Raw genomic sequence first — 27,720 nt, 5'->3', positions numbered from 1 at the left:
ACTTGTATTTTGTAATTTAAAAGCATTGCTTATTTTGCCAGTGGGTTCCATCGTGCAGCAAAGGACTCTTCAGCGAGGGAGATATAAAAGTCCAGAGTCCCCGCTGACCCATAATAAGTTGGCAATTCTTTCGGAAGCCCAGATCGTGAAGACGACTGGAAATTTGATAGTAGGTTGAATTGAACTTAAGAATCTGCACTTGAAATCGCAGCATGAGGGCAGGAAATCCGAGTGCAAATATATTGAGAATCAAGAACACGTAACGAAGGTAACTCAGTGTGATTACTGTATTACCGAAACCAGCCTTCATTCTGTGCAAAAGATAAACGCTCCTACCCACATCAACAAATAAGGTGAGCAAGCTCATGAAAATTCCAAATGCCAAATAGAACGTAAACCAGAAGAAATATCGATGATTATTGTGCCCAATGCAAGTGGCTGCGAAAATGCAGTGGTGGTCGCGCTTCAGAATGCAGCACTTACACAGTGCACAGTGCCAGGATCTTGGTGGCATCAGTTTCTGGCAGATATCGCAATAGTGCCACAGGTGCTCCTTTCCCGGTTCCGGAATTTGTCGCTCCTTGGGCAGACTTTTCACTGCAGAACTTGTACGGTGGCAGGCCAGCAAGTTGCCCAGGATATTGTACGTGGTAAAAATCGCAGATATCACAAAGAACTTGTACATAAAACCATCGTGAACATCGGGCGCCACATAAAAGACCTGCAGCGTGAAGAAAAAAGCCGTGCTCACCAGTAAAAAGGTCACTGACAATGGATGTCCTATGCTCACGGCCTTTTTGGGATAGAGACTGGCATATTCGCGGCACCAATCATTAACAATACACATGGTTTAAGTTGTGAGTTGAGGTTTAATTGTAGGAATTTGGATACAATAACTATACAGAGCTTGACAAAAGTTGCAAATAAGTTACGATTGCTTGTTAAAATGTACACAGCTAGGAAAGTTGTTCCTATATTTACTAATAAGTTACAATTTATTTTGAGACGTCTGTTAATTTAGTGCGACTTCTTCATCTGCCACCGTGCACCGTCGTGAGGCAAAGGACTCTTCAACAAGGGCGATACAAAAGTCCAGAGTCCTCGTTGGCCCATAATAGACTGGCAGTTCTTACGGAAACCCAGATCGTAGGTGCAATCGAAGATTTTGTAGTACGATGAGTTTTGCCTTAAAATCTGCATTTGATATGCCAACATAAAGCCAGGCATATAGCTGGCGCTTATACTAAGGAGCAGGGCTAGGGTCTCAAAATTATTACCACTATGAGGTTGGGAAAAAATCTGGCTTATTAAATCCACAATCAAAAACGATAGCTTCTTGAAGTGTCCGCCATTCTGCAGCACATACATACAAAGGGTAGCAAAGCTTATGAGTAGGCCGAGCGTTGAATAAAATGTGAACCAGAAGAAATATCGCTGATTATTGTGTCCAATGCAATTGCCAATGAATATGCAGTGGTGGTCGCGCCTCAAAGTGCAGCTGTTGCACAAAACACAGTGCCAGGATCGTGGCGGGCTCAGTTTCTTACAGACTTCGCACTTGTGCCACAGGTGCTCCTCCTCTGGAGCTGGGCATCGGGAATCCTTGGACAATGTGTTCACTGATGAGCTGGTCATATAGCAGGCCATCATGTTACCCAGGATGTTGTGCGTTATGAAGGTGAAGAATATCCAGTAGAGCTTGTAACCCAAATCGTTAAACACTTTGGGCGCAATATAAAACATCTGCAGAGAGAAGAAGAACGCAATGCAGCTCAAGACAGCGAATGCCGAAAGTGGGTGAACTATCTGCACAAATCTCCTCGGGCAGCGATTGGCAACGTATTGACAAAATCTATTTACGTAGCACATTTTTAGGATTTTGAAAACTTATGTTGTTTGTTATGATTGCAAAATGTAGACTAAATAGAAACATACATGTCACACAAGAAGAAAGGCCAACCCGACTATTTATTTTCGAATATATTTGCTTTCCTATATGCACAGTTTTTATAGGAATAATTTACACTATCTGATTTTGGCGCCACTGTGTGCCATCGTTAGAAAGAGGACTTGCGATCGTTGGCGAGAAAAAAATCCAGAAACGCCGTTTTCCCAGCACCATATCAATATTTCTCCCATAACCAACATCATAGCTGCGATCGAGTATCTTGTAGCATGTGCTGTTCCGATGGACCATTATCATTTGAAAGACGAACATACCGACGGGCACCACAAAAAGGAATAAATTCAGTTTGAAGAGGCTGGAGATGGTGTACTTCCAGTTGAAATCCGCGTCTTGTGTTCGATCTCGGGATATTAGCAACAGTGGATCGGAGGCCATAAAGGCATGGTTTTTCCAGTTCAAAATGCCATTGTAGACGAGCGCCTGTCCACTGCCAAAACTCAGGTGAAACAAGAAGGGAAATACCTCTGATTCTTATGGCCAATGCAGTTTGCAAAGAAGGTGCAGTGGTGATCGCGCTTCAGAATGCAGATGTTGCACAATCTGCAGTGCCAGGACCTCGGTGGCACCACCTTTTGGCAGGTGGTGCAGTAGTGCCACAGGTGAGCCTCACCCACCGCAGGATGCTGTCTATCCAGAGGCAAGCCCTCAACTGAAGTATTGCTCATAAAGCCGAGGCACCAGTTGCCCAAGATATTAAGGACTGTGTAAATTCCCATAAACCAGCTTAATTTGTGCCATATCCCATGGGGATCGGTTATTGCCGGCAAAACGTAGCATAATTCGTATACAAACATGAATCCAATCAGACAAAGTAAAAATATTGCCGAAAGAGGATGAAGTAGACCGACAACTTTGATGCGATGCAGTTGAAAGTATCGATGAAACACTTCCTCGGCTCGAAAACACATTCTTCTAGCCCAAGCGCAAGCAGATCTTAGTGTAACTCGAAATCGAAGCATTTACCAATGACAGACAAATTGTTAAATTTATCAAAAAAAAAAAATTGTTTGTAACCTAATAGACTTTGGGCACCAGAGCTGCCACGATTTGGAAATATGTCTATCTAACTGGCATAATCGCATCACTCAGTGAATTGGAAAAATCTGACATTGTATGTGGACTTTGGTGGGTGCTTTCAATTTCAATTTCTTTTCCTTTTTAAGCGGATTAATGCGAAATACGTTTTATAATTGCTGGCTTCATTTGAGGCTTATGGGGCAACATTTTAAAAGGTGGGGGAAGAACATTTTTACTTATGTGTTGCTTTAGCTTAATCTCTTCTAAATAAAATCTACACTTCGAAAGATTAGGTTTTTAATGGATTATATAGAAAAATAAACTTAAAGTTGCTCATATTTTTACTTCATTCACACTGCAGCAAAGGCGAAACCTTGCTTATAAATGCAAGCTTATATGCAGACAATAAATTGGAATAAAAAAAATATAACAATGGAGTGAGCAAGCGCATCAGCATGAGCAAAGTATTTTGCAGCAGCTGTATGTTATGTAAACAAAGAGCAGACTAAAAACAACGGAGAATGCATATAAAATACATGTAGGAAACAGCTGGCTAGAGTCGACTTCATCAGCCCACCAACCGCAAAATGGCAGCTGTCGGCCAGGTTTAGACCGCAGCAGCGAATGTTGTCTATTTCGCATAAATTTTTATGAATTATTAACATGAACTAAGCATTTTGAATGCGGCCAGCCCAAGTGGAACGGTGGTGAGGACGCGGTTTTTCATTTTAAGTTCACTGAAGTGTACGGCACACCTATAGAGGTAGTTCTCTTTTCTTTTCGCAGTAAAGTAGAGAGTGGCAGTTTGCTTTTCGTTTGCATAAAATATGTACGACGACAGGGCGGGGAATCTCCCCACTTCGTGGCTAAATGTGTTTGCCGTCTTTGGCCTAGACCGGAAGCAAACAAACAGCCATTTTGTGCTGCCATTCGACGCAGCCATTTCCGGCAGCCACTCGGCGCCGATGTCGATGTGTTTGTCAGTCAACCTGTGGCTTGACTTTCACCCACTCTCGCTTAGCTCTTTCTTTGACTTTCTGCGGGCACTTCGAGTCATTAGCATTTACTGGCTGTATTCTGTACCTCTACTTACACAAAAACAAAAAAAATGTGAGTATGGTTCGTGGAGTTGGCAACTGCTTTTGGCCAACTTCTCGCATAATTGCCGAGTTTTGCTGCTAATTTAAGACGATTTGCCCCCCATGGCAGTCAGCTCGCATTCGGTGTCTTTGTTTGATTTCATTACGAGAGAAGACTCTCAAATTCAGACAGCTGTGCCGGAAAGTTTTTCGCAGTTCGGAGTTCGCACTTTTTGTCTCCCCTGCTTTTTATTTTCCGGGGGTTAGGACGGGGAGTATTACTGTGTAATTTGCAAGCAATTACCTGGTAGGGGCACCCACATAAATATATCCCCCATTATCCCATATCTGCCACATCCCACGGCGCGACTTCTTGGAATGTAATTGAGTTTGGAAAATGTGTAAAATTAGATATGTGCGTGGCTCGAGCCGGGAAAAGCACCTGCGAGAGTGGAGTGCCAAAAGCGGAGAGCCAAAAGATCTAACCACATATCATCGACAGGGAAATACCGCGTAGTACACAGTAATACCTAAAAGTTCGGCCATTACTGACTCTAGCGATGAATTGTTTATAGGAAAAAAAAAGTATAAAAGTATATAAGTATAACTGAAACCAAAATGAATATGATTGAAAATACTAATATGCTACTTACTACTCCCATTCACTTTACACTAAGAGGAATTAACTTACAAAGAAGGCTTCAAATTTGTAGAAGGGAAATAAAATCTGCGCAGTTTCGAATGTCACAAGCGTATAGCATTGCGTTCTCAGTACTCCATTTAATGTTGTGCCATTTCGGGATAAGTAATGATTGTAAGTACTGGCGCACGTGTGCCAAGTATCCCATTAATATTATTCTACCTTGGGAATATTTTTTTTTTTAGGTTAAGATCCCTTGCAGTCTCAAGCACACTCGGCAATTAAGGTGCAGGCCAAGTTGCACACTTTAATTTATTTTGCTATTTATCTAAGCTTGCGGCAAAACATTCATTTAACATATGTGCCCCAGGAAAATGGGCTTCCTCCTGCCTCCAAAAACGTTTGAGCTGCTCTGGAGATATTGCAGCAGAGTGCTCGGTTGGCACCTGGTCTCGATTTATTGTGCTCGATTGCTTCGAGCCAATGCAGCAAGCAAAATTTTAATGAACCATCAAACGGCAATTGAAGCTGTTCAATGCTCGGCGGCAACGTTGCGTATGAGTGATTTTGCAAAGGCGAGCCAGCTGCTCTGCTCGTTCGTAGTGGATGTTTTCCAACGAGAACTCCATTTTGTTGAGTTGTTTCGGTGCCAAAATATGTTTGCCTGGATGGCATGTAAAATATTTGGCACTTGGCACACAAAATGGCTTGTCATTTGGGCGAAATGAGTTGGAAGTTTCACGTAAACGAAACGAAAATTGTACTTTTTTCATTTCGCCATTGCAAAATATGTTTTTTTTTTTTATATTTTTGGTTACTACGTTTTTGTAGCCAGTTGCGACATATTTTTCGCTGCTCATGTTGGTGTTTCATTTTCGTTTTCATAAATTTTTCATTTCGTTTGTCAATGTTTTGCGCCTTCGACATGTGTTTGCAATTTGCATGAGGTGAGTTTGGGTTTGGTGGCAGCAAAAATTGGAACGAACATGTCCTGTGTTTGTGTGCAGGACCTTTTCGGATACAATGTTTGATGATTGATACTCTGTGGGCGTAAAGTATTTACCTTGTGTGATTAAAGCTGCCTGATACCAAACGTTGGCAGAGCATAATTTGATTACAAGTATACAGATGATAGGAATTTGAGCTCTGGTTTGATTTATACGGACTGCAGTGATTGAACATTAGCATGCAAAATACTTGTAAACTGATAAATTGGGTGTTGTGACTGATTTACGAAGAGTCTGTTGTACATTTAAATTATTCACAATTTAATGAGGCCAATATCAATGGTATTAAACAGGAATGGTTCTATATAATTAGCTATTACAACGCCTACTCAGTTATAACAAATGTAGTTATATATGCAAATAATTGTAATAATAATTCAATGCATTTCCTTATTTCTATCCAATCCTAGCTGATTGCTATTGTTAGTCCTGAACTGAGAGTGTTTTACTGTCGTCCTGACCTCTTGTGCAACCTATATATTTCCATATTGACATCCTTCAATATGTGTAAAATATTGAAATCCTAATAGTGAGGGAGAATGTCGGCTAGCACTTTGGGTTTTTTCATTATTTTCATAGATTTATTGCGAAAGTTTTGTGATTACTTTCCTTTTTAGCCCGGCAGCCTCCGTCTGCTGGGGGATATTTTCATTTTTTGTTCGCATATTTTTCATGGCATTTTTCTCGCATTCAAGTGAATGTGGATGTGGATCAGACCCAATTGCTGATTGACTTTGCCCCAGCTGGATGGCGCGTAAAAGTTGTGAAAATGGCCGAGACGGGAAAATCCATAAGAAAGCCCTGAACTATTTACGTTTGGGTCGCGTAGTCTCGCATTCACGCTACTCCTGCTGAAAAGCAATTAAAAACTAATTACAGTAGCTGAATGCCGGGGACGAAAAATGCGCAAAGGCATTTAATAAAAATTTAAAACTTAATTCAGTAAATGCCAGATAGCGATGGCGACAACAACAAAAACAACAACGCTGTCAGGTGGGTGACAACGCGGATAATTAGAGGAAAAGGCGTGGAAAGAAAAATACGAGGGGGGGCTGAAGAGGGGGAGAAGGCGGGAAAACTGCTGCCGCCACGCACACCTGACTTTGTTCTATCCGGGCAACGTGGCGTATGAGCAATTAGTAGTTAATTGTAAAGTTACCCCAAGTGAGGGGAAAACGGCGGCATGCAGTCGTGACATTGACGACGAGGATGAGCCAAGGATGATGGCGAAGGATTGCAGGTGGAAGGGACAGGCGGGTAGAAGGGATGTAGCACAAAGGATGCGATAATTAAGTAGCAATTTTTGCCACTGCAGCTGAATTTTTAGCAGCTTGGCAAAACGTGTGAGCATGTGTGCGCTGTGCTTGATAAATTATCGCTTGTAATTAGCGTATCAATGGCGATAAAACAAAGTCACGGCACGTTGAGCAGCTAAGCCTAGGTAAAAATAATAAAGTAGCCAACCCCGACTTTGAGCTGCGCAAATGTCAATTAAATATTAACCTAATAACTCAAACGCAAGGCATCAGCACGGAGGATTAAGTCGGCAGGACTCGCAGGACAGGCAAGGCACTTTAAGCACTGCTCTTCGACTAATTGAAATGAAAAGCCCGGCTAAAGATGGCTAAAATCATTTGGCAGGATAACTAAGCAAGGCGATTAAAAGACCAACTAACCGAGAAATTAACAATGCCCACTGGCTAAGCCAAATAACAAGAAACAAAAAACCAAACCAAAAAAAAAGGAATCAAACACGCAGGATGCTGAAACAAATGGTACTCAATCCTCGAGCGAGCCCATCTTGGCCAAGTTAGCAGGACCAAAGGACGAGCACTTATGTAAGCAAAGTGTAGCCCAGCCAGGGAAGCGTTGACAAAAATCAAACAATGAAAGCGCTGTTCAATAAAAACAAAAACAGATCCAAGAGCTGAGCAAAAAATAAAAGGGGCAGAGATAAGGAGCAGAAGGCAAACGGGTAATCCAAGGCAGGGCAAACAGCAAGATAAAAAACAAAGGCAAACGGGCTGTGAAGGTCCTTTTTGCTCTCATTGGGCCAAAATGAAGTGGCAACAAAAACAGAATTGTGGGCAAAGAAAGACGGAATGTGCTGGCTAATGCTGAAGACATGGCAAAATGAAATTTAAGCGAAGTGGGATGGCACAAGCACAGCAAGAGTAATGCAAAAGGACATCAAGTGTGAAGTGTGCTTAACTCAATAAGGACTCAATGGCAGGACTCATGTGGCCAGAGCTTGAGTCCTTTCTGCCCAGCATCCTGTGAGCGGAGAGAGGCAAAAGCTGTAGAGCTAAGCTTTCCTGCAAAGAGAGCCAGAGAAAGTGGAAGAAACATTTACTCTCACTCTCTCTCTCTCTCTGGGAGAATAATAAATTCCTCTCTTCGAATGAATTTGTTTACTGGCCGGTGCTCTTAGAGTTCCTTAAGGTGGCATACTTATTACAGCGATTGTAAAGCAATGTAGCAATTTCAATTATTAATTCACATTTTCCCATTATATCCTCAAGCTATCTGGCAGCAATTAAAATCCATTTTGAATAACGCAATTCCATTCAGTAGCCATTAATTTAGTCAATATCAAATTTATCTACCTTCCACTTGACTGACGTGCTGTAGACTTACTTACATGTTGGCATAGCCAGGGAATATCGAAGTGTTCTTGTTGCCTACACAAACTTCCTGGCCTGCAGGCTAATAAGTTCTCAATAACTGTCTGGAAAATGGATTTAACTAGAGACTCGGGCGCACACCGTTAATACAATTAGGACATTAACCCCTTGGTGCCAAAATGATGGATAGGGGCCGTTGGCTGGTCGTTCTCTGTGTCGTTGCTCAACTAATCCGTTTTAATTCTTACGCCTCGTCCTTTGAACTTTGACACGCCCAGAGACACGGACACAGTCGAAGACAGCTATCCATGTCAAACAGCTGCAGCGGCGCCTAAAAGAATGCTTTGTTTGTCTTTCATTATGTGGGCTTTGTTGGGGCGTGGCAGTGTCTTTGTTTTCGCCTCAGCTTTCAGCTTTTAGCTTCCAGCACTGAATAAATTACATTTTTGCTCGAAATGTATGTCGCATTCCGTGTGTCATTGACGCCGCCCTTTCCCTCGAGAGTTCATGACTTTTGACTTTGTCCGGCATGGGAAAATCACTTATTGCTTTATCAATATTTGATTTGATATTTAATTACAAGGGTAATTCGATTTTCATGCCAATTAAACTGCATATGCGTGTTTTGGGCAGTATTTGGGTTCTAAAATATATTTTACCCTCATTAAAATCATAGGTTAGCAATCCCAAATCTTAATTAAAAATGCATGTTCATTTAATGGTGTTGATATTCAAGACATTAGAACTTCGATTTTATTGATTTCCCAGCGTGTTGTAGCTCGCACTTAATGAAATCATTTGGCGCCAGAAAAACATAACACGCAACATCAAGCATACGCCATGTGGCAAAATTCATTGACTTCTGGCCACCCTTGGCCAAAATGAAAATGTTTAGTCAAGTGTTGCCTGACCTCCTGCTCACACTCACACACATAGACACACACACATACACTGGCACAGAGCACATGCTCAACTGAGCAGCAGAAAATACATGGGAAAACAAGCGCTTTTCCCATTTTCCCCCGGAGGCAGCTATTTTTAAAGCATGGCCCTTGTACTCATGGAAATTTCATTTGCCTGCTCAGGTTCCTTTCGGCCGGATCGGCCTAACTGCGGTAATTACTCACACTTGACCCGAAGGGTTATCCTGCCGGCCGAAATCAACTCGATGGCTAAGTTGGATGCAGATAAATTGAAATTTTCCGGTCTTGCTGTACAGAGCACCCGGTGAGTTGTAAGCCAAATATGCATTACGATGTTGCAAGCGGCTGAAATTCGCAGCTGATGAAGTTATGCAATTTGCGGAAAAACATTTGCCACTGCCTTTTTTCCGGCCTTGTGTGTGGTATCGAGTTGATTGGATTAAAACCTCCAACCGGCACTCGAAAAATCAGTTCGCTAATACCAAATAAGTTGTTTTCCACCCAACTGGTGACAAGTAAGTCATGACCTGAGTTTGGCTGCTTGGTTATTAAGTAAATATGGTATTGGCACAAGTTCGGTTTCCCATAAATTCACTTGTTCTAGTTCACTAAACATACTCGGACACACACTCGCACAAATGCGTTCAGGAATAAACAATACTTTATTTACAATGTAATGGCATATAAAATGGCTGCCTTTTTGCCATTTCTTGTGCTTTTTCTTTCTCTGTGCTCCACTTTTTGCAGGTTTATTTGCCAGCGGTCAGTTGCTTAATTTCTTCGCTTTTATTTGCCACAATTTCAGCATTGCCACATGAATCTGGGTGTGTGTTTATGTCTATGGCTGTATGTGTGTGTGTGTGTGTGAGGTGGGTGTGGCCACGCCTCCTCCAGCCAACAGATTCATTTTGGTCCTTGCTGTGTTCTTGCCTTTCTTATTTATTTTCGTAATAACAATAAATTACATTTTTCTTTGCGTTTTCCCCTCATGCGAGAGTGTGTGTGCTCATTTGCTAAGTTGTTTTATGTGGCTGTCGCCTGTTTGTGGCTTTTTGACATTATTTGGATTAAGAAAATAAATCCTGGCCATGGCTGGACAGCAATTTTAATATTTTCACTCCACCCCTCCAGCGCCCAGAAAACTTTGATTTTAATTTTGCTTCATTTTTTTTTTTTTTTTGCCAGTTGTGCTCTGGGCCAACCAAAGTTTTAATCTATGGAATGGCTTAAATCAAATTTCGGCTCTGTGGCATAGAACTTGCAGCCTGAACTTGTCATTTCAGCAGAAATACAATTAAACAAGGTAAATACAAAATTGCCACTCTGCCAGTCAGGATAATGCAATCGTACGTAAAAATGATACCACATAGAGCACATGGGTTAAAAGTAAAACGAGTTTTCTATAAAAAATGCATGATGTTTACATGTTGCCATTTTAAATTGAGGAAAATGCAACAAGCTCGTATTTTCACATTGCAAGTTTAACTAAAAGGCAATTATGAAAAAACTGTTTCAAGTAAGTACTCGGGGTTTCATTAAATTGAAACCATATTTACACATTTTTTAAGTGCGTGTTCATGTAAGAGAATGAAATATTGAAAGCAATATAAGTGATATGCAAAACAATATTTATTAAAAATTATTATGACGCGATGTTAAATATTTCAAAGGTGTTATTGATGCATTTTTTTTAAGATGCATAAGTTACCATATTTACAGTACTATTTTCCATTCTATAAATATTGACCAAACATGCACTGGCACACAAAAAAACTCGAGTGAGAACAAAAAATTTGTGGCATCAGGATGCTTTTTACGCGCAACATTTATGTAGCATTGTCAAGGACATCTCTTTACACTCACAAAATGGAAAACTATGGGTAAATGGCTTGCATTAGGCTTAGTTGGTCTTCCGCCATCATATACTTCTTTTTTCATACATTATCAATGTGAAACCTCGAGAATATATATCTTCTTTCCGAATGTCACTTAAAGAATGGGAATGCCGTTCTGATCCGGAATCCCAGTTTGAGCTTTCATCCAAGTCCACAAAAAGAGAGATATTTCGTTTTTATGTTTAACAAACGGAGATTTCTTTCTGGTTCAAAAAAAAAAATCTAAATTTATTGCTAAACGTAACCAATACGAGGTCCTAGTCGTGCGTCATCGTGCCATTATCAATGGTCATGTCGACGGGTTCGTGATGTTTTAGCAAGTACGGTCGCACCAGCTTATGGTAGATGATGGTAGAACCATTATGTTTGTTGGGCAGCATGCACCAGATGAGGAAAGTGCACTTCAGCAGCCAGTAGAAGGGAATCAGCGAGGTTAGCAGACCCGAAAAGTATTCAATCACAGTGAAGATGCCAAAAGTGACCCAGTAGATTAGCCACCTGGTGTCTTCCTGCTTTGTGCTCGACTCGATGGCATGGATGGAAATGTATGCAGGATACAAAACGCCAATAATGTTGCACAATATCTGGGCGCACCAGCCAAAGGTCAGGTAGAGGGCGCACAGACCAACAGCACCTGCGAAAATATTGACCCTGTCCACGCCGGTCTTCTCCTCCACGGCATCGAAGACTTTGGTCCACGGCTTGGACGCATCCCGCAGTGATCGGCTCACCTCCTGCTTGTACCCGTTGAAGAACCGCTGCACCTGAGTCACCTGGGCGGCCATTTTGCAAAAATTGTATTTAAATATATCAAATTGTCAAACAAAAATATATTGCGCCGCCAACTTTCCAACTTTCGATATTTGTTTGTTTGCATTAGAAAAACGCCCTAAAAGTCAGCCTAATAGGCGCTTAATATGGTAGAAAATGGGACAAATATGAAGTGGTATACCTCGGTGAGCTCAGAAAAACTTCCATAACAAAACTGCATTTAAATAAAAAATAAAAAAATTTTTTTTTTTTTTTTTGAAAATTATATGATGGTACCCCTTTCAAAATCCAAATTTTGTCAAAAAAATTTTTTTTGTGGAAATAGTTTGAGAATGTTTTTTTTATGTTTGTCGAGGATTTCAGCTGTAAAAAAATGTGTGTGCGAAAACGGTAGGTGACTCTTCAGCAAAGTTATGGGAGAAACATACTAAGAAAAAACACTTTCTACAACTAGCTTTAAAAAGACGAAAAATATTGTTGTTAACCATTTTGTGATGGTATCCCCTCGTTCCTCCGTTTTCATTTCTTATCCATTAACTATAATAAACTGTTGCCTAGTTTTTGGCGCAGGCCGGGCTAAATGGCATAGCTTAGCCTAATTGCACTCTGTTTTAATGCAGTTGTGAATACAGCAGCGCCAACGGCAGACACGTCATAATTTGGTTATTTTCCAACAGCTTGGCCCGCCATTTCGCGCCAAAGTTTTAATTAAGCTGAGGCCAGGAGCACGTGCAGAATACCCCAACCCCATTTTGTCCGACTTTTCGTTTATCCACATTCACGTCCACATCAACATGAACATGAACATTCACATTTTGCATTTCTTTTCAGACCCATTTTCTGTGGCAGACACGCACTCACAGCTCCGCATGGGTTCCATTCATTCACTCATTCAAAATGCTAAACAATTCAAAAAATGTGTGTAACTATTCTCGCCCTTCCATTCGCCGCCTCCGACTTTATATTTTTCCATTTCGCAGCAGCTAAATGTGTTGCGCATTTGTCTAGGCCAGCTGAATGTGTTTTCCTTTCGGCCTTTTTCTCCTTATTTTCTTTTTTCGAGTCGAAACTCGGTTCATAATTCAAAAGCCTCTGACGGCTGGCTTTAAAATTCCTGCGGCTGTGGCTGCCATGCTTTATGTTTATTAGCTCGTCTAATTGAAATGTCTAATGGGGGAGTTTATGAAAAAAAAAAAGAAGCTGAAAATCCGCTTCCACCTGGTTCAGAGGCATTCGAATTGCCACGGGTCCAGGAGGCCTTCCAGCTCGAATTGCTTCACCATTTGCTTAATTGAGTCCTGGATGCCAGGGTTGAGATACAGCCGCCTTTTCATATTCATTCCACGCGGCTGATCCGAAAGAAGGGCCGCGAAATCCGCATCCGTTTCATCGGTGTTTAACAACACAGGTAGCAGCAGCAGGCCACAATGAACAGCTGAAGGAATATAGATAAGCACTTTATTTCTTTAAAAAAAAACCATTTCGTGCTCGGAAGTGTAAATATATTAGGATTTTTTTTTCCATTTTCATTCCCTAATGCGCTGGAAATTAAGTTTACCCACCGTAAAACCGTTTTTGCTCCGACTCCAGGTGAAACTGCTTTCGACTGGGCAACCTTTGACCTTTGAAGCCATGCCTCTGCAGCTCCCCCACGAAGACATCGTGGTAGACACTTCTCATCTTCATTTGCAGCTCACACCTCACTTGCTCCACGGCCGACGTGTTGAGCAGATGATGGATGTCCAGCGTGGGCGAGCCCCAGAAAGCGTACTGGAAGTCAATCAGAAGGACATCGCTTGGCACGCCCGCCTCGTATTTGAACATCATGTTGTTTGTCCACAAGTCGCCGTGGGTGAGCACATTAATGTGCGCCACCTCGGGCTGAAAACAGCGAAGTCCCAGTCCCATATAATAGGGAGCCAGTTCGTCTAATAGTTTCGCATGGCGTTCATAGCCTGGCTGAGTTTTCAGGTAAGCGGCACAGGACTTAAGGCAGCCCAGAAAGTAGGCACTATAGCTTTCTGTATAACGATTGAAGAAGCCTTTATCGTATTTAGTTAGGGAGAAGGTATTTTCCAAAGAATTGTTCTCCAAAACCGCCGATGCTGCCTGCATTTTAGCCAGCTTCCTCAGAACCAAACTCACATGCTGCTCATCCAATCTCTGTAGTCGTGGCGCCATCACAAATCCCTGGTAGGTCAAGTCTTCCATTATGAGGGCTCCTCTCTCACGATCTATGTGCAGTACTTTTGGACATAGTTGTTCGCCGGCAAGTTCCTGCAATCTGGGCAGTACTTGCTCGTAAATCTCCAGTTCCCGATTGTAAATATCATATGGAGCCTTCTTTTTTCTGGTCTCCGCGTCTTCATTCTCTAGAAGAGTCTTGGTAATCAGATGTTCCTCGACTTTGCTGCTGTACACAAGGCGTATACGCGTTAGGATAGCTCCATAGTTTTCTCCCTTCCCTAGAGCGGGACTTATAACCATTGATTCCACTCGAAGTTCGTTGTCCTGGTAATACCGACGCAGTGCCGCTTCCAGGTATTCAGAAGTGAGCCAATCTGCCATGACTGCCCTAATCCGACTAAAAGTGTGAGACTTAACTGCACAGATCAGTAGCAGCCACTGATAACTCAAAAGCTTTCAGTTTACAACCCAGTAATAATACAAGGTCTTATCGCTATATAAGCACACTTGCTGTTGCTGTGATTACAGTCACTCTGTTTATATTTTTGGTTTAAAAACAACCAAAAGAAAACAAATAAATGCAAACAGATGTTTGCATGGAAAACAGATTTGATTAGTTGTAAGCATACCCCTTTGCAAAGGCACAGTTCAATGCCAAGTGCTAGAAAACTATTACGAATTTTACTAATATATAACATATATAATTTATCCATTAACAAATTAGTGACGAAGCTGTAGCTATTCCGGTAGAAGAACATACCACTAATCTTCACTACTCCCACGAGTTTCCCAATTTGATTAAGATAAGTTGGAATGGCTTGGCTAACTTTATTGCCGTACGAAATATATTGCCATACGATGTATAAATGTATAAATCGGGCTAACATCACCCGTCCCATCAGCTGGTCTAATCGCATGCAAAACCCCTTTCACTCAGTTGGCCCAAGCCCTTCCAGTTCGCCGGTTGCCAGTGTCACAGTTCGGGGCTTAGGCACCTCCGGCTCCCGTCCGGATTCGAGTTCCGGCTTCGATTCCGGCTCCGGCAACGGCTCCGTCCCTGGTGGCTTACTGCAACTGCTTGCAGTGCGACGACTGGCGCACTCATAGACGTAGTTGGCCAGAAACACCACAGGAGGGGCAGCTACGGTTGCTCCAACCTCCGGATCTGGTGCTACCATTGTAGCAACTGCAATGTCGACTGCAGACGTTGCTGGTTTTCCCATTGGTTTTCCCATTGATGTTCCATTTCTGGCCAGAGATGACGGTCGATTGCAACTGTTTGTGCTGGTGGGTGGCTTCAGCTGCCACATGTGGCCTGTACCCCGCAAACAGTTGGCCTCGATCGCTATAACTGCTCGGATTAGTTTGGGTTTGAGCTGCGTTTGTTAAGGTCTAATTAAAGCACCCAAGGCCACTTACCGAAAGAGATCCAAAGCAGGGAGCAAATAAGAAATATGCAGTTCATATTCTAACTTGATGCCAGTTGAATAGCTCACACTGTTTTGCCGATTTATTTACAGACTTTTGGCTCAAGGACTACTTTCACATAAATTGGGTATACAAAATTGGACTGCACTTAGACCTTTTTTGTGCATTGCTTTGGTAAAGTTTCTTGGCCAAACTTTCGACACTTGTTTTTGTTGATGTTTTTTATCCGCTGAGGCTGCATCTTCTGCTGCATCTGAAAGCCATTCAAATTGACGCATTGACAATTGTTTTACCAATTTCATCTCGCTTGTTTTTCGACAGTTGGCCAAAAAGTTTGTATCCTCCAAACCCAGCAACGTTTTGACAACTGCTAAAGCTGCTGCTGATGGAAATGCAGCATTGTTGCTGCATTTGTTGCAGATTAAAGTTGCCGGTACCGTCTTCTTTTCCACTTTTCCAGCACTTTTCCCTTCTTTGCATAGCCATAGCCAGAGCCAGAGAGCTAGTTTATCAAAACATTTTCAAGTTGGAGTGCGGCTGCAAAAACAAAAGCACCCAAGACATCATCGATTTTCTCGAGTGGAATGCGCCTCGATGCGAAGTGGGGATGTGGCAACAAGGAAAACAACTCAATCTCGATGCATGGCACTTAAGCAGCTGAAGTAGCAGTGGCAACAGTGGCAGCCACTTGGTTGCAAGGTGCAGAACCCGCCTCGACAGCAGAATGCAATTTCTGGAGGGGCGCCAAGAAGGGCGGCAGACGTCGCTGCTTGTCGAAGGGATTATAAACGAATTTTAAAGACATTCTATGATTCCTCTCCGTTATTTACCGGTTCGCATGCGTCATAAAAGTCAAATTTTCAATTTATATCTCAGGTTGCGTATTTGCGTAATGCGAGAGACTTCAACAACAAACCATTTACCCATCCATAGCCATATCACCTTTCTCATTTAATTCACGAATAAGAAACTGAAGCCAGAAAGTTTGCTCATTATAATTACTAAAATGCACTGCACTTGGCAGCTGATTTTGCACATATATACAATAGATGCGTATATATAAAGCCTGAAAATAGATACTTTCAGATCGAGGGGCGTCTCATTAAGTGGCAAGTTGAAAATTGAATTTAAAATAAACAAATGATTATTATCTATAGTAAGAAGTCATTTACTTTTACACATGTGATTCATAAATTTGAATTATTGGATCTTCACCATAAACAAACTCATGTGTTACATTTGATTTAGTGTTGCTATCAAGTACGGCGTACCATTTTCGCAAACACCCCGTAAATATGTTTCAGCTTTGCGCAACTTCTCTGCCGCCCCTCGTGCACAAGCTAGTTCCGGAGTTGTGGCACCTCGAAGAACCTTATCCCATCCGAACGGGGTGCCACACGGAAGCGGGCCAGGCAAACGCTTGGCACGTGCATTTCATTTGATAAATGTTGTCGTTGTCGTTGTCGTTGTCGCCGTCGCCTTTGCCTGATTATGCAGCGCAGCCAGCTATGTGTTTTCCCACTGCCCGACTGCCACCAACCGTTGTGGAGCCTCCTGCCTCCTGGTCCTGCATCCGCCATGGATGCCAAAAACTTGCCTCGACTTCCGTTATGCAGGGTATATAACCGACTGGGTATATCTTTTTATTGCACACGCGCGCTTGAATATAAACCGCAAAAAGGTGAGGAGCGGAGAGCCTTGGCTTTTTGTATGCGGCATCAGGTTTCGCCTGTGTGTAAAATTTACACTGACATGAGCTAACTAGTCCTGTTTTTGTGCCGGTGTGAGTGAGTATCTCTGGGCTCTGTGTGTGTGTGTATTTGTGCCGGGTGTACGGTATCTGTGTATCTTTGGAAGCCGCACGTTGCCGTTGTAACTTGCAACTTAAATGCGCACGTGATGCGCTGCCTGCGCTTGCTTTATTGCGTGAGCTGCTCGAAAATTAACAAAGTTTTTCCTCAGGTTCCACTTTTCATTGTTTCTTTTTCGTTTGAGGCACTCAAAAAAATTCGTGGACTAAAAAAAACCACAGGTAAAACTGTGAACAGGTAAGGAACTCCCATTGATACTATTATTCACATATTTTATTAAATGGTTTGTATTAAATTATACTTAATTGCGCAACATCAGTTCATTTACGTTTTAAAACGTTTCTTTCAGTGCAGAACACAATATGAATGAAGATGCCAGCGAGACAAGTGCGAATGAGCACGACCTGGCATAATATCACGCATACGACACGTTGTCGCAGCGAATTTTTGATAGCTACTGCAATCAGCTAAGTGAACGACGACAATCAGCCCAACGGCATAACAACAGCAAGGAATATGATTAAACGGAAGCGGAAGCTGGCTGGCAGGCAGCAGACTTGAGTTTTCCAACTTTCGAATGACATTTTTGCAAATGCCAGAAGTCGATGCATTCGAATTATAATGAGGTTGGCTTTGGGAAAACTGGCGAAAATCCGGAGCAAAAACTTACGCTCGCGAACAGAAATGGAAAGTCAACACAGACACCCACATCGACGATGGGTGGATATCGAAATCAAATCACAGCATCGTCAAATGCATTTAGAGCTATTTGCATTCCTTGGCATTCCTTCAGCTCGCTGATTCCTGCTCCTTGATTCCATCCGATTCAGATTCAGATGCAGATGCAGATGCAGGGGCAGAATCAGAATCAGATTCAGATGCAAAGGCTGTGCGCCTTGGCATGTGTCTCTGGATATTTTTCCTTTTGCCATCGGCTTTTTTCCTAGTACGCTGCATTGCAAATTGATTTTCATCGCCTTGGGGACATGCATTCGACTCGTTGACAGATATTCAGTTGGAATTTTATAGTTTGTTAGTTTCGACTTGAAAATGTCAAAAAATGTAAGGCAGCATTGAAAAATGAAAATGACTTTTAAGCTAAATTCTAATTACCCAAGCTGACAGCATTTTATCTGAAATTGACATCATAAAAGATAGCATTTTTAAGCTCTTCAAGATTAAATAGTGCTTTAACTATTGTATTTTTAACAGCATGCACATGTAGTTTTTTTCAGGCGATATCCGCTTTTCTGTTGTACAGCTATCATAGATCAAGCACTTCTTTTGTTAATCAACAAAATGGCAGCCATTTTAAGCTTAACACGTTTAATGAACGAGAATAAACAAAATTAAGTGCCAGAGTTGGATTTCGCCCTGCATTATTAATGAAGATAATAAAAAGCGTAATGTATTTGCAACTGATTATGGCAGCACATATGAATCAGCTTGAAAAAAAATACCAATTGTAATTCGGAGCAGTATTCAATGTTTTTTATTGTGTTAATTATTGACAATAATTATGCATTAATCGGCAACAAATGTATAAATAATTGCTGGGACAATTGGTTGTGCCTTGAATATTGCGCATACGACATGTGCGCCAGCCATATGTTCTCAATTTCGCTTTTCCACGCAATTTCAACATGTTTGCGTAACTAAATTTTGTTGATCTATGTATGTTCGAAAGTTTGTTATAATTTTAGTCTTTTGTTTCCCAAAGCCCGACAAAGTTTGCCGGGAAAAACTGTTCTCAAATTGAGCCACCAGCCACGTGTTTTCGTTTTCTGGCTAAAAACCAAGCAGAAACTTCTTCTTTCATCTGCTTTTAATTGAACATTTTTAATTTATGCACAATAAAAACTGATTTACCGATGGCTACCCGTTCGGCTAGAAAAAGTTCAACTTTAACTTTTTATGACTGACCCAAACAGAAAAAATGATGTCGAGAAGCAGGAAAAGAAAAAAAATTATGAGCCATAAAAGCGACCAAGGTGTGTGGGCCTGGCCTCTGTGTGTCTATGAAAGCTAAACTAAAGTTTTGGTACAGCAACTTTTGGTTTTTAGTGCCGGCAGCTTGGTCCATTTTACAGCATTTAAGTGGCCATGAATTTCCCGGCCAGTGAGCATCGGCAGCCAGCAAAGCGAGCACGTGGCTCCATAAAGACAACAGGGATTCAGTGCCGAACCCGCCCGGATATCAGATATTCTATCCCAAAAGTCGAGCCACCTGCAGGCGCCATTGTTTTAGTTGCGGCCATTTGCTCCATTTGCTCCATTTTTCCCGCATCCAATTGGTTTTGTTTTTAATTCCGCCATGGCAGCCAGAACACGTGTGCCCGAAATTGTTTTGAGTCAGTTAGCGTCGAAACGTGGCAGCAATAAATTGATCAAAGCCAAATACCTCAACTAAAAGCAAAAATTATGTTTTGATTTTCAGAGCAGCAATCTGTTTTGTTTTGCAACGAGAAGTGTCAAATTGCAATAAATTTAGAACAACATATATGGCTAGTTGTATTTCTTAACAACCATTTTAAATTACATTTTCATACTGTTAATTAAATCAGTTTCGCCGCATATATTCACAATTTTTGAAATGTCTAACCATAAGAATACTATAAACTAATCTACAGTCTCGTAACCAAGATGAATCTAAATTTGGCTTTCATCCTGGCTGCAATTTCTGGGATTTCGAGTGCACCACAGTCTGGAGGTGGTTTTGCTCCCTATATATATGTTTGTAATCCACCGAGTCCTGCTTGTCTGCTCTATAAGCCATTTTATTATACAGGGGCAAATACGAGCTAGAACAGCTAAGTGAAATTAAGTAAGAAAATAAAGTATGGAAGCCCTAAAGGTAATAAACCTAAAGTGAATTAAAATAAACTTATGTCACGGCTTATCGCAAGTGTTATAATTTCTCATGCATTCCTGGGAAACATTGCTGATGCAACTGTTAATGACTAATTTTATAAATAAAAGAAATTCATTTCTTTAGGTTCGTAAAAGAAGGACATGGCACCCACTGTATGCACTACAGGGTATGACAAATGTAGCACAACAATGCATCACGCTGTCGGAGGTAGGAGGTTGTGGCACTTTGCATTGCATTGTAGGGTTGACAACTGCAATGAAATGACGAAGATGTATGGCTACAAGAATAGGGGAACGTACTCCAAAGAAATAGAAAGGGAGCAGCAGGTGAAGCTGTTGGATTCGCCTGTTTTTACAACAGTGACAACAAGCTGCGAAGAATCCTGAGCGACAGCCACAAACAGAAACAGAAACAGACGACACTCAACCCGGTCTACATATCCGTGGCTCCGGGATGTCCTGGCCATCTGCATCCCAGCTTGTTTGGGATTTTCACATTTACCACATGCAGTTTGCACATAGTGCAACGCCTGACATTGATGTGACATGCAACACATTAGACTAATGAAATTTTTCCATGTCTGCAGCCGCCTGCTAAAAAGGTTTGCAACCTTAATATTAGCACTCCAAAAAATAAAACCTACCATTATTTCATCCCATAAAAGTTTAAGTGGCTGGCCGGCACAATTTCCCGATGGCTCTGGCCAACCGGAATCGGTCCACAACTAACTGTTTTAATTATATTTGACTCTGTCTTCGGGGACACAGGGCTCATTAAAATGTGCTGCCTACTTTCAGGTGGCCCACCAAAGACATTCAACTTTAATTGCGGCCATAAATATATTGCTTGCCCTTTCAAAGGGTACTTTTACATTTTGGTCAGATTTCTTAAAGAAGATAATCTTTGCACTCTCCTTTTTGATAATCCTTTTTTTTCTTTTATAACACTATATTGCGAATTTCCTAAAATTAAAACCTTTTAAGTTTTAATCTTCTCTGTAAATTCTTCTTGCTGCAAAATCTCCAGTTTCATTTAAGAAGTGTATATACAATTCGTGACTACCCCCCTGATATCTTCGATTCCATTTCAACTCAAGTTTGTCCACGTGCCGACAGCTTGTAAGCTTATTTGGGCCACCTTTTTAGCCTCTTGCAAGAATTTATTTTGTTTCGTTGTATTTTTTTAATGAGTGTGTAATTAAAATGCGGACAGGCCAAGTAGCCAAATTGATGAGAAAAAAGGTGAGCAGCAGAAAGGAATATGAGTCTGTGTGTGAAATGCGAAGCCACTGCAGAATTGGCTTACAAATTTCAAAGACAATTTTAGGCTTGGAGTGGCAACAAGAATGCGAGCCTGAGATTGACTGAATGTCACATTGCTTGACTGACAAACTGGCCGAGTCTGTAACTTTCCAGTTGACTGATGAACTGCAGTTGAAACGAGAATTGTCTGTGTCTGAGATCTGAAAGGCGTTGAGGCTCCAACTTTAAAACAAGCAAACATTTTGTTTCATTTTGTTTGTAAGCACACTGTGGATTAAAGACAACCACAAAATTTAACTTAATAATTAAAACAGTTTTTTATTTTTTGTTTGTTTGTATGAATATTGTGTTTGGCAACCAGCCTGGCAACGAAAGAATAGTTCATTCCTTAATGTAACAATGTAACAAATTTTGTTCGGGTTCCACAGATATTGTCAAAGGCTGCGGAAGCTCCAAAAAGCTGAGCTCAAGGCAATTTGGAAAAGTGGAACCAGCTAACCTGATGATTCTACGCCATGATGAGACTTCTGCCTCATGCCACCAGTCATTGCCATAAATCAACTCAAGTGCCTACGCCCCAGCTGATTTATTTTGGCCCGGCAACTCGTCAGCTTCCTTGGGGCCAGAATGGAGTTTTGGGGCTCAGAGGTTGAGGCATTTGCCTAAAATATTTAACCGGCACTTGTGCACAACAATTCCAAGTTTTCTCTCTGTATCTACCATTTTCATTGCCATTCCCTTGCCCCGCTGGTTTTTTTTGTTCTTTTATTAAATTCTCAAGTGGCATTCGAAGTCGAATTTTGTGTGGCCTTTTGCCTGTTTCCCTTTTCCTACTTTCAAGTTGGTAGCAACAATAAAGGGAAAATTTCATTGTCAATTTCCGTATAATGCACAATAATAATACAACAAGCGGAGCAACGAGCAGAAACAACAACCATTTGCGGCTAGTGATTACCTTACACATTTTGTGGCTCGCAAATTGCGCTGTTCCCACTGCCGCATCGCCCAAGGGAATGCGACCTCCGACCCCTGACCTCTGACTCCTGCTCTCCCAGCCATCAACTCCTCTGCTTACCAAAACTCTGATTGTTGTTACTGCCGCACTTAAGTTTTTTTTTTAGCGAAAACCAGAGCCGAGTTGCCTTCAAAGAGATCAGCATCAGCGCGAAGAAGGCGAATTTAATTTAACAGTATGTGGCTTTTAGTTAACTGGAAATACAAAATATTACACAGAAAACTTGGTGAAGCTATATAAAAATGCAGAAATATATATTCATATATAAGCAAGGTAGTCATATTGCGCAGTTTATGCCAAACATTTCTTATACCAATTTATTTCTAATTGGCATACCAAAAATTAAAGCAATCATGTCTTCCGCTTTGTTAGTTTCTAGCATCCAGTGGCCATCAGTTAAATTTTCCTACACGACTGACGTTGATTGCTCGTTTTAAATATCAGCAAAAGAAGAGCTACTACAAACAATCAACCAAAATCCTGGAAAACGCACACGTAAAAGCAACATGAGAATTATACACAAGCAAACTAGATTGGGTGAACGGGGCGAATGAGTAATGCAATATTGTAGCTGACACCTGGCCGAACTTTGTTCTCTTTGGTTAATGCAATTAGGTGCAAAATGACAGGCATCTATATGTGTGTGTGTGTGTGTGTGCGAGAGGGAGGGAGAAGAAATGAGGAAAGGTTAAACAATAACATGGCAGGCAAACTAATTAAAAAAACTTTTTTGCCCTCCAACTTTCGACAGGCGGCCCTGTTTTGATGCTTCGGCATTTTTCGGCTAAATAAATACACACAGCGAAACCGATACCATAGAAAACACAGTACCGAGTATGAAGTACAGAGAATCCAGAACGCAAACACACACACACAAACACATACACAGAGACCGGAAATTCACAGAAGCCATTTTGCGGTTTGCGCCACGCGTTCTGCTAATGAGATTTTGATAGAAATTTGAGAGGTCTGAAGTTGCAGAGGAAAGCGCCCTGAAAACTGTTGACAGTTGCCTAATTAAAAGGCGATTCCTTTGTCCGCTGTCAAAATCGCAAAACAACCAAAAAAAAAAGAATTGAATAAGTGGAAAATTTGTCGGAAAAAAACTGTAACTTCATCTGCAGATGCAAATTTTTTGGTGGATCCATGGTGTTGGATTTAATTCTGAATCCCCAATGGGATGGCCAACAGTGGAGTGCCAGTGGGGGAATGGATGTGATAGCGTCAGTAAAGAGCATAATTTATAAGCAGCGAGTCATAGGGACTCTATGTTGTTGTCATGTTGCATGCAAATGAGTTGAGCGAAAGCCAAAGGGACCCATCATCCTGCAGAGGAAGCTGCCAGGATCTCGTCACGCGGCTCGCGGCTCCTGTTGCAAATTAAATGTTTGCCAGATATGGAATCGCTTTCAGCAGCAAACAAGGAATGCAACTTTAAGTCAATTTTTGGCTGCACAAAAAACTAGCTTCCCTGCCAAAAAAGCTCTCTCGATGCACTTGAAGTAATGAACGACATTTTTCAATGAAAACTGAATATTTAAATATTAAAATTAAAAGAAGTAATTGTATTATCAGTCTCTTAAGAAGTAAAGTTTGCAGTTAACCAAATATTTATCGGCACTTTAAAACATGTCAATAGGAGGAGCATTACGTTTTTGCGCTTTGATGACTTATGTTTTACTTATTTTGAGGTACGCTTTTTGTGCGCAACCACTTGGTGAAATAACATAAATTTCCGTTTCCCCTCCCCAAACACTTTACTTATTATGTGTTTTTCTTTGCGCTTAGCCAGAATAAAGGCAGACTTGGCAAGAGAAGCGCAGGGTGGGAATCGTTGAGGGTAAATTCAGCAGCTGACTGACATAGTTTTCCAGCGAACTCATGCACTTCTCCTTCGTCCTGCCGAAGGTCCTTGCTGGCTGCTCGTTGCCTTGGGCTTGGGAAGCATTGAAATAAATCTGAGCAAGTTCCTTAGTGCAAAGTTTGCATCTTTTTGGCCGGTGGAAGAGTGAAGAAAAGGCGCTGATGGAATGAGGAATGAGGAATGCGTCTGCGTCGTCTGCTTCTGTGTCTCGCCGGAGGGCAGCCAAAAGTGTTATTTACCTTTTCCCTTTGTTGGCAAAATGCCCTGGGAAACTATGCAAAGTTCACTTGCAGTTCTCCACCAGCACTTTGCTTAATGTTTGTCCTGCATAATTAAACAATTGTCAGGCAAATTGTTGCAACTCCCCGTATGCAACGGCTGTTGGGCAAACAAAAGGTTCATTTGGCACAATGACAGAGGTGATCACGCAAATGGTCTCTGAGCCGCCGGTGGACTTGGAAAAAAATGAGGGCGGAACTTTAACTAAATGGTTGCCTGGAAAATTGCCATTAAGCCAACTCAAATGGAGCTGCTGACACACATTGCCACTGCCGGCATCCCAACGGCATCAATGGCCAAGACGTTGGCAAACATTTTAAAAGCAACTAAAAATATCAAATGGCTAAAATGAGGCTAATTAAGTTGAGCTAAACAATTTGCCAACGACTTGGGAAGGCACTGCTACTCGAATGGCAGTTGGCCAAATGCTTCTACTTGCCAATTTGATTAACCGTTAATTAATTTCATTATTAGACAAGGCAAGCATCGAGAATCGGCTGATGGGCGGCAGCGGGGGCGGGGGCATCGCAATTAGTTCGCTAAACTTTCCGACAGCTGCGAACGGAAATTGCTAGAAATTGTGTGAGGAGCATACGCACACTGAGGGAAAATTAACCGCATTGCACGAATATAAGTCAAATAAAGGAAAGTATATCCAAACTATCATATTACTTCAATCTCCTCATATTAAATATTTTTTTTTTTCTTTTGAAATGGTTTTTAATCACATAGAGTAATAAGTACCTTTTTTCAGTGCAATATCCCAGAACGTAAACGATACTGATGTCTATTAAATGCCGTAACTCGCTGCATAATTCATTTGCTCAATTATTGCCAAATTAGTTTCGCTCTTGAAATTTGCATTCATTTGCTTATAATTTCCACAACAATGATTGCCATAAATTTTGTAAAGCTTTTGTACCCACCGTCCTAATGTCTGCGGTTTTTCTCCCCTTAAAAATCGAAGTCGATAGACAAAAAACCGGACTACAAATTGCACAGTCAGAGAATCGAAAACGAGGTAGAAAAATAGTAATCCCCAGAGCATACAAATTGCAAGGCGAATAAAAAAGATATATATTCACTATGGCGCAGAGGGAAAAACAAAATTGTGCTTAAAATTCACAAATAAAAGCCACATAACATGCAAGTCCGACAAAAAAACCGAAGTGGTAGGTTAGTTAGGATCCATCCAGGAAATGTCCGTTCCCTCGGACAGGCAAATATGCAAAAACTGTGAATTTGTATTTCAATTTTGTAGCGCACAACTTGCCAAGCGGGCAGCCGCAAAAATGGTGGCCAAGTGGATGGCGAGGATTCAACGACAGGTTGAGCAGTTCCTGTCCACTTGTTCACTTGTCCGGCTTTCGAGTCCTGCTGACCGGTTCAGTTCGGTTGCGTTGGGTGTGGGGTTCTAGGACAGAACCGAAACAAAAGGGGTCTGAACTGAACTGACACAGCGCATTTGAAAATTGATCACCGGAACATCCGTGCGCTGACCGGAAATGCACAAATACTTGTGTGATTTATGCCACTGAGTGCGACTGTGTGCGTGCGCGGTGTGTGCATGTCCGCTTCGGTGCATGAATAACTGTTTTACATCTGACAATTGTTTGAAATTTCCAAATCATTTCCATTGGCGTGCCACTTAAAGCACGGCTTTAAGATATCAATGTCACGCATAATTTATGATTGATGGACAAGCTGAATGAATTCACAAAGTCACTCATTAAAGCAAAAAGCTTTAAACAGTTTATATTTAAAAAACATAGATATAACTTAACTTATGGTATTAATACCTGTATCAGTTGAGTAACTGTAGAAATATTCTTGTAAATTCCTTAAATCTTAAATCACAAACTTTGATCTCAATTTTCTTGCGAAATTATTCAATATGCAGCTGCAATGAAATCTTAAATTCATGGATCTGAAATTGACAGGCGCTGGCTGAGCGCAGGTGGAAAATAACGTTTTGCTGAGGGTGCCATTTTCGCCAACCTCGATTGGCCAGCTCGCCTGTGGTCGCCACTTGTCTGCGTCTTAGCCATGATGAAGCTGGCCAAATCACCTGGTCCGGACCATTTTTCAGCTGGCGCTTATTAACTTATTTATGTGTCAGAGCAGCCAACGCTGGTAAAACCACGAAGTGTCAGTTCAGCTTTTTCGAGCATGTCGTCTGCTAGTTATCCAACTAATGGAAAATTATGTTGTGAACTGGAAGCGAGCAACTGGCAATATGTCAAGTCTGTCTTAAAGTTTATTTCAACTTGACACTTGGTTTGCTATCGGTGTTTTTTTGTTGTATTTTTGCCTCTTTTTGCGAGATAGCATTTTTGCTGTCGATTTTTCGGAGGAAGATTTGACAGCTGCACTTGGGATTTGTGTGGAAGTTTGGTCGCTGTTCAATTGCTTGAAAGTTTTGCCCGGAAAAGTTGGCCAATAGCTGACAGCGAAATGCAGGGCCATAGATACGCACTCTTACCACTTACCACTTACCAGTGTGCCAATGAAAACATTAATTATTTCTGCTGTAACACCAATCCGACCAACTTTCATGACAGGCGGCAAACAATGCCGCCGATGACTCTATAATGAGCATAATTAAACCGCACAATGTGCAGTTAAATTATAAATTAATTGAGCTGTGCTGTGTGTGGGTCTAAAGGGCAATTGGGAAAAAATCGAGGAAATAGTAACCACAAACAAAAGCGGAACAAGAACTTAATAACACTGTTGAAACTATTGTTTACATGTGGACAACTAATTCATTTATGAGTTTTATAAAACACAAAAAAAATAAGAGAGATCAGTGGAATTTGCATAACAGCTTTATTTTTTGTATCGTCAACTTACAGTGGGAATACTTAATCAGCGAATTTCAATTTTCATTTACAAAAACTTTACGTTGGCCGAAAAATAAAATTCCTACAAATTGAATGCCTAACGAGCCAACATTTTATGACACATTTTTTACTGCAAAACGCTGACAATTCAATTGAAATGCAACTTCGGTGGGCGGGGCTGAAATGGAGTTCTGCAATGCTGTCATCGAAACCCCGCCCATTTGACAAATGAAAAAA

The 27,720-nt window shown here is 41.4% G+C and overlaps 6 protein-coding genes across 7 annotated transcripts; all 6 read right to left on the bottom strand.

The window, feature by feature from the left end:
* Positions 1–15: 15 nt before the first annotated feature.
* Positions 16–850, bottom strand: LOC120453039 (probable palmitoyltransferase ZDHHC24). Its single transcript, XM_039637559.2, has one exon. It carries the CDS (start codon positions 845–847, stop codon positions 17–19), a length of 831 nt encoding a protein of 276 aa, XP_039493493.1. The 5' UTR covers positions 848–850; the 3' UTR covers position 16.
* On the bottom strand, positions 850–1,941 carry LOC120453037 (probable palmitoyltransferase ZDHHC24). Its single transcript, XM_039637556.2, has one exon. The coding sequence runs from the start codon at positions 1,867–1,869 to the stop codon at positions 1,018–1,020; it is 852 nt and encodes a 283-aa protein (XP_039493490.1). The 5' UTR covers positions 1,870–1,941; the 3' UTR covers positions 850–1,017.
* Positions 1,942–1,965: 24 nt separating this feature from the next.
* Positions 1,966–3,007, bottom strand: LOC120453035 (probable palmitoyltransferase ZDHHC24). The gene is given in 2 exon segments (XM_039637554.1): positions 1,966–2,421; positions 2,424–3,007. Coding segments are annotated over 2 exon segments (903 nt in total). The 5' UTR covers positions 2,926–3,007; the 3' UTR covers positions 1,966–2,020.
* Positions 3,008–11,324: 8,317 nt separating this feature from the next.
* On the bottom strand, positions 11,325–12,004 carry LOC120452099 (receptor expression-enhancing protein 5). The gene has a single exon (XM_039636175.1). The coding sequence runs from the start codon at positions 11,934–11,936 to the stop codon at positions 11,409–11,411; it is 528 nt and encodes a 175-aa protein (XP_039492109.1). The 5' UTR covers positions 11,937–12,004; the 3' UTR covers positions 11,325–11,408.
* Positions 12,005–13,033: 1,029 nt separating this feature from the next.
* On the bottom strand, positions 13,034–14,517 carry LOC120454055. Its single transcript, XM_039639061.2, has 2 exons — positions 13,485–14,517; positions 13,034–13,357 (listed from the first exon to the last, which is right to left on the bottom strand). The coding sequence occupies exons 1-2, from the start codon at positions 14,488–14,490 to the stop codon at positions 13,146–13,148; spliced, it is 1,218 nt and encodes a 405-aa protein (XP_039494995.1). The 5' UTR covers positions 14,491–14,517; the 3' UTR covers positions 13,034–13,145.
* A 400-nt stretch (positions 14,518–14,917) lies between these two features.
* On the bottom strand, positions 14,918–15,661 carry LOC120452287. 2 transcript variants are annotated; one of them, XM_039636420.2, is made up of 2 exons: positions 15,529–15,661; positions 14,918–15,460 (listed from the first exon to the last, which is right to left on the bottom strand). In XM_039636420.2, exons 1-2 carry the CDS (start codon positions 15,572–15,574, stop codon positions 15,039–15,041), a joined length of 468 nt encoding a protein of 155 aa, XP_039492354.1. In that variant the 5' UTR covers positions 15,575–15,661; the 3' UTR covers positions 14,918–15,038. The 2 variants fall into 2 exon arrangements, with proteins under 2 accessions (XP_039492354.1, XP_039492355.1); XM_039636421.2 differs by having other exon boundaries at positions 14,918–15,454; positions 15,529–15,629.
* Between the last annotated feature and the right edge of the window lie 12,059 nt (positions 15,662–27,720).

Source organism: Drosophila santomea, chromosome 3R (genome assembly GCF_016746245.2).
Source record: "Drosophila santomea strain STO CAGO 1482 chromosome 3R, Prin_Dsan_1.1, whole genome shotgun sequence".
Lineage (NCBI taxonomy): Eukaryota > Metazoa > Arthropoda > Insecta > Diptera > Drosophilidae > Drosophila > Drosophila santomea.
Note: the sequence above shows the minus strand (reverse complement) of the source record. Positions and strands in the feature narration are given on the sequence as shown.

Bases quoted from the DNA above. Each gene is read 5' to 3' on its own strand.
- LOC120453039 (XM_039637559.2), bottom strand. From the start codon at position 847: ATGTGTATTGTTAATGATTGGTGCCGCGAATATGCCAGTCTCTATCCC.
- LOC120453037 (XM_039637556.2), bottom strand. From the start codon at position 1,869: ATGTGCTACGTAAATAGATTTTGTCAATACGTTGCCAATCGCTGCCCG.
- LOC120452099 (XM_039636175.1), bottom strand. From the start codon at position 11,936: ATGGCCGCCCAGGTGACTCAGGTGCAGCGGTTCTTCAACGGGTACAAG.
- LOC120454055 (XM_039639061.2), bottom strand. From the start codon at position 14,490: ATGGCAGATTGGCTCACTTCTGAATACCTGGAAGCGGCACTGCGTCGG. The intron at 13,358-13,484 runs GTGGGTAAACTT...ATATTCCTTCAG, and splicing joins GGAGCAAAAACGGTTTTACG to CTGTTCATTGTGGCCTGCTG.
- LOC120452287 (XM_039636420.2), bottom strand. From the start codon at position 15,574: ATGAACTGCATATTTCTTATTTGCTCCCTGCTTTGGATCTCTTTCG. The intron at 15,461-15,528 runs GTAAGTGGCCTT...TAATCCGAGCAG, and splicing joins CCTGCTTTGGATCTCTTTCG to TTATAGCGATCGAGGCCAAC.